Source organism: Gigantopelta aegis, chromosome 5 (assembly GCF_016097555.1).
Source record: "Gigantopelta aegis isolate Gae_Host chromosome 5, Gae_host_genome, whole genome shotgun sequence".
Taxonomy (NCBI): Eukaryota; Metazoa; Mollusca; class Gastropoda; order Neomphalida; family Peltospiridae; genus Gigantopelta; species Gigantopelta aegis.
In genome coordinates, this window is record NC_054703.1 from 38169691 (window position 1) to 38172843 (window position 3153).

A 3153-nucleotide genomic window follows, 5' to 3' on the forward strand; every position below is an offset into this window, starting at 1 on the left:
ATTTTATAATTTACTCATATATACGGTCATCTTATTTCATTTTGTGATTTACTCATATATAATGTCACCTTATTTCGTGTTTTGGTTTTACTCATATATACGGTTATCTTATTTTGTTTTGTGGTTTACTCATATATAAGGTCATCTTATCTTGTTTTGTGATTTACTCATATATAAGGTCACCTTATTTCGCGTTTTGGTTTACTCATATATATTGTTACCTTAATTCGTTTTGTGATTTGCACATATATACGGTCATCTTATTTGGTTTTGTGATTTAGTCATATATAATGTCATCTTATTTTTAATGGTTTACTCATATATAAGGTCATCTTATTTCGTTTTGTGATTTACTCATATATAAGGTCATCTTATTTCGTTTTGTGATTTACTCATATATAAGGTCATCTTATTTCGTTTTGTGATTTACTCATATATAAGGTCATCTTATTTCGTTTTGTGATTTACCCATATAAGGTCATCTTATTTTGTTTTGCGATTTACTCAGGTACCCTGTTTCATCTGGTTTCTTTTTTCTTCTTCTTTTTTTCTCTTTTTTTTTTCCTTTGCAATTTACTGAACATAAACAGTTTTGTATTATTATTGTTTTAATTTAGTGTTTACCAATGTACAAACTAATATACAATTGTTTGCACTGTAAGATTTATTTAATCAAAATAGTTTTAAATGTATTTTACTCTCGTATATATTCAGCTAAATGTATGTTATCTATATTTTATTTTGGGACATAATCCAAGTTAGGTATAAAAAAAAAAATCTATTCTTTGTTTAATTTCTTATTTGTTTTGTTTTCACAATTATGTTCTTTTTTTTTTTATTCAGCGTTAAAGTTAAAGCATGTTTCTGTTATTTCAGAATTTAGGAGCGTATGCAAGGCATTATGCAGGGGGTGGGTCTAGACTGGTGATCGAAGATTGTAGGGGGTTCGGGTCGTGATTTCCTGAAAAAAAAGTATATTAAAGAAAGGAAATTCATTTGGTTTCTATATTTTATTCTGTAACTTTGACAGAGTGTGTTATATTTCTTTTAATTTGCGATTTTTCCATCTACATCCTTTACCTTTAATTTATTATTTTTTATTTTTTTTTTTTTTTCATTTTTTTTTTCAACTAAATCTGTTATCTATATTTTGTTTTGTGATTATCTCATCTAAATCTGTGTTATCTTTGTTTTATTTTGTGACATTCTCAGATAAATTTGTTACCCAGTTTGTGTTATCCTTATTTAACTTTTTGATTATCACATATAACTCTGTGTTACCTTTATTTTACCGTGTGTATATCTGAGATAAATCTCTATTTTATTGTGTGATTTTCACTTGTAAATCTGTGATATCTTTATTTTACTTTGGGATTTTCACAGCTATATTTTTATCGTCTTTTATTTTGTGATTTCAGCGAAAACTGTTTTGTTTGTATTATGCTTTTGTACGTACTCAGCTAAAGCAGTGACATTATTTTGTTTCCTTTTGACCACTACAGATATCTGCCAGCTTGAGGGCTATCAATTTATTAAAAGAACTGGGATGTGCGTAAAACTTTCATCAGATCAAAAAAACTGGTTCCAAGCTAAAACCATGTGCGAATCAGATGGAGGAAGTCTCATAAAGCTTGACACAGAAGACAAAGTCAGGGACATCTCAGACATATTACAATCAGGTACTTAAACCTTATTCCCACCCCTCCACTACAACCCCCCACCCCCAAATAAAGATTGACATAGAAGACAAAGTCAGGGATATCTCGGACATATTACAGTCAGGTACTTCAATCTTATTCTCACCCCTCCATTACAACCCCCCACCCCCAAATAAAGATTGACATAGAAGACAAAGTTAAGGAAATCTCAGACACATTAGTATCAGGCACTTCAACCTTATTCCCACCCCTCCATTACAGCCCCCACCCCCAAATAAAGATTGATATAGAAGACAAAGTTAAGCAAATCTCAGACATATCTGAATCAGGTATCCTCGGTTGTCCATTTCTATAGGCGCCAATGACCTGAACAATACCCATTACCTTCCAGCCCTATTTTTTGCAGATTATCATCAGGTGTCGTTTTATATAGGCGCAAATGACCCCAGCAATACCCAGGCATGGGAGTGGACTGACGGACAGCGTGTGGAACGGATGTGGTGGGCTCCGAGTCAGGACACTGGATCGAACGAGCCGTGCATGATGACGGGTTCGAAACTCGACGACTGGAGCGACGTAACGTGTGACCAGCAACACCGCTACATCTGTGAACATTGACAACGTATAGGGGAGGGACGTAACGTGTGACCAGCAACACCGCTATATCTGTGAACATTGACAACCTATACAGGGAGGGACGTAACGTGCGATCAGCAACACCGCTATATCTGTGAACATTGATAACGTACGGGGGGGGGGGGGGGGCGTAACGTGCTACCAGCAACACCGCTATATTTGTCAACACTGACAACGTACAGGGGGAGGGATGTAACGTGCTACCAGCAACATCGCTATATCTGTGAACATTGACAACGTATAGGGGGGGGGGGGGACGTAACGTGTGACCAGCAACATCGCTATATCTGTGAACATTGACAACGTACAGGGGGAGGGACGTAACGTGTGACCAGCAAGACCGCTATATCTGTGAACATTGACAACCTATACGGGGAGGGACGTAACGTGCGACCAGCAACACCGCTATATCTGTGAACACTGACAACGTACAGGGGGAGGGATGTAACGTGCTACCAGCAACATCGCTATATCTGTGAACATTGACAACGTTCAGGGGGAGAGACGTAACATGTGACCAGCAATAACGCTATATATGTGAACATTGACAACGTATTGGGTGAAAGACGTAAGATGCGACCAGCAACATGGCTATACCTGTGAACATTGACAACGTATAGGGGGAGAGACGTAACGTGTGACCAGGAACATCGCTATATCTGTGAACACTAACAACGTAAAGGAGAGGGAGGTAACGTGCGACCAGCAATATCGCTATATCTGTGAACATTGACAACGTATAGGGTGAGAGACGTAAAATGCGACCAGCAACATGGCTATACCTGTGAACATTGTCAACGTATAGGGGGTGGGGCGTAACGTGTGACCAGTAACATCGCTATATCTGTGAACATTGACA

The 3153-nt window shown here is 37.4% G+C and overlaps 1 protein-coding gene across 1 annotated transcript; it reads left to right on the top strand.

Annotated features, from left to right (window-relative positions):
- Positions 1-850: 850 nt before the first annotated feature.
- LOC121373185 (C-type lectin lectoxin-Phi1-like) lies at positions 851-2366 on the top strand. The gene is made up of 2 exons (XM_041499642.1): positions 851-1679; positions 2065-2366. Exons 1-2 carry the CDS (start codon positions 1547-1549, stop codon positions 2274-2276), a joined length of 345 nt encoding a protein of 114 aa, XP_041355576.1. The 5' UTR covers positions 851-1546; the 3' UTR covers positions 2277-2366.
- The last annotated feature ends 787 nt before the right edge of the window (positions 2367-3153 follow it).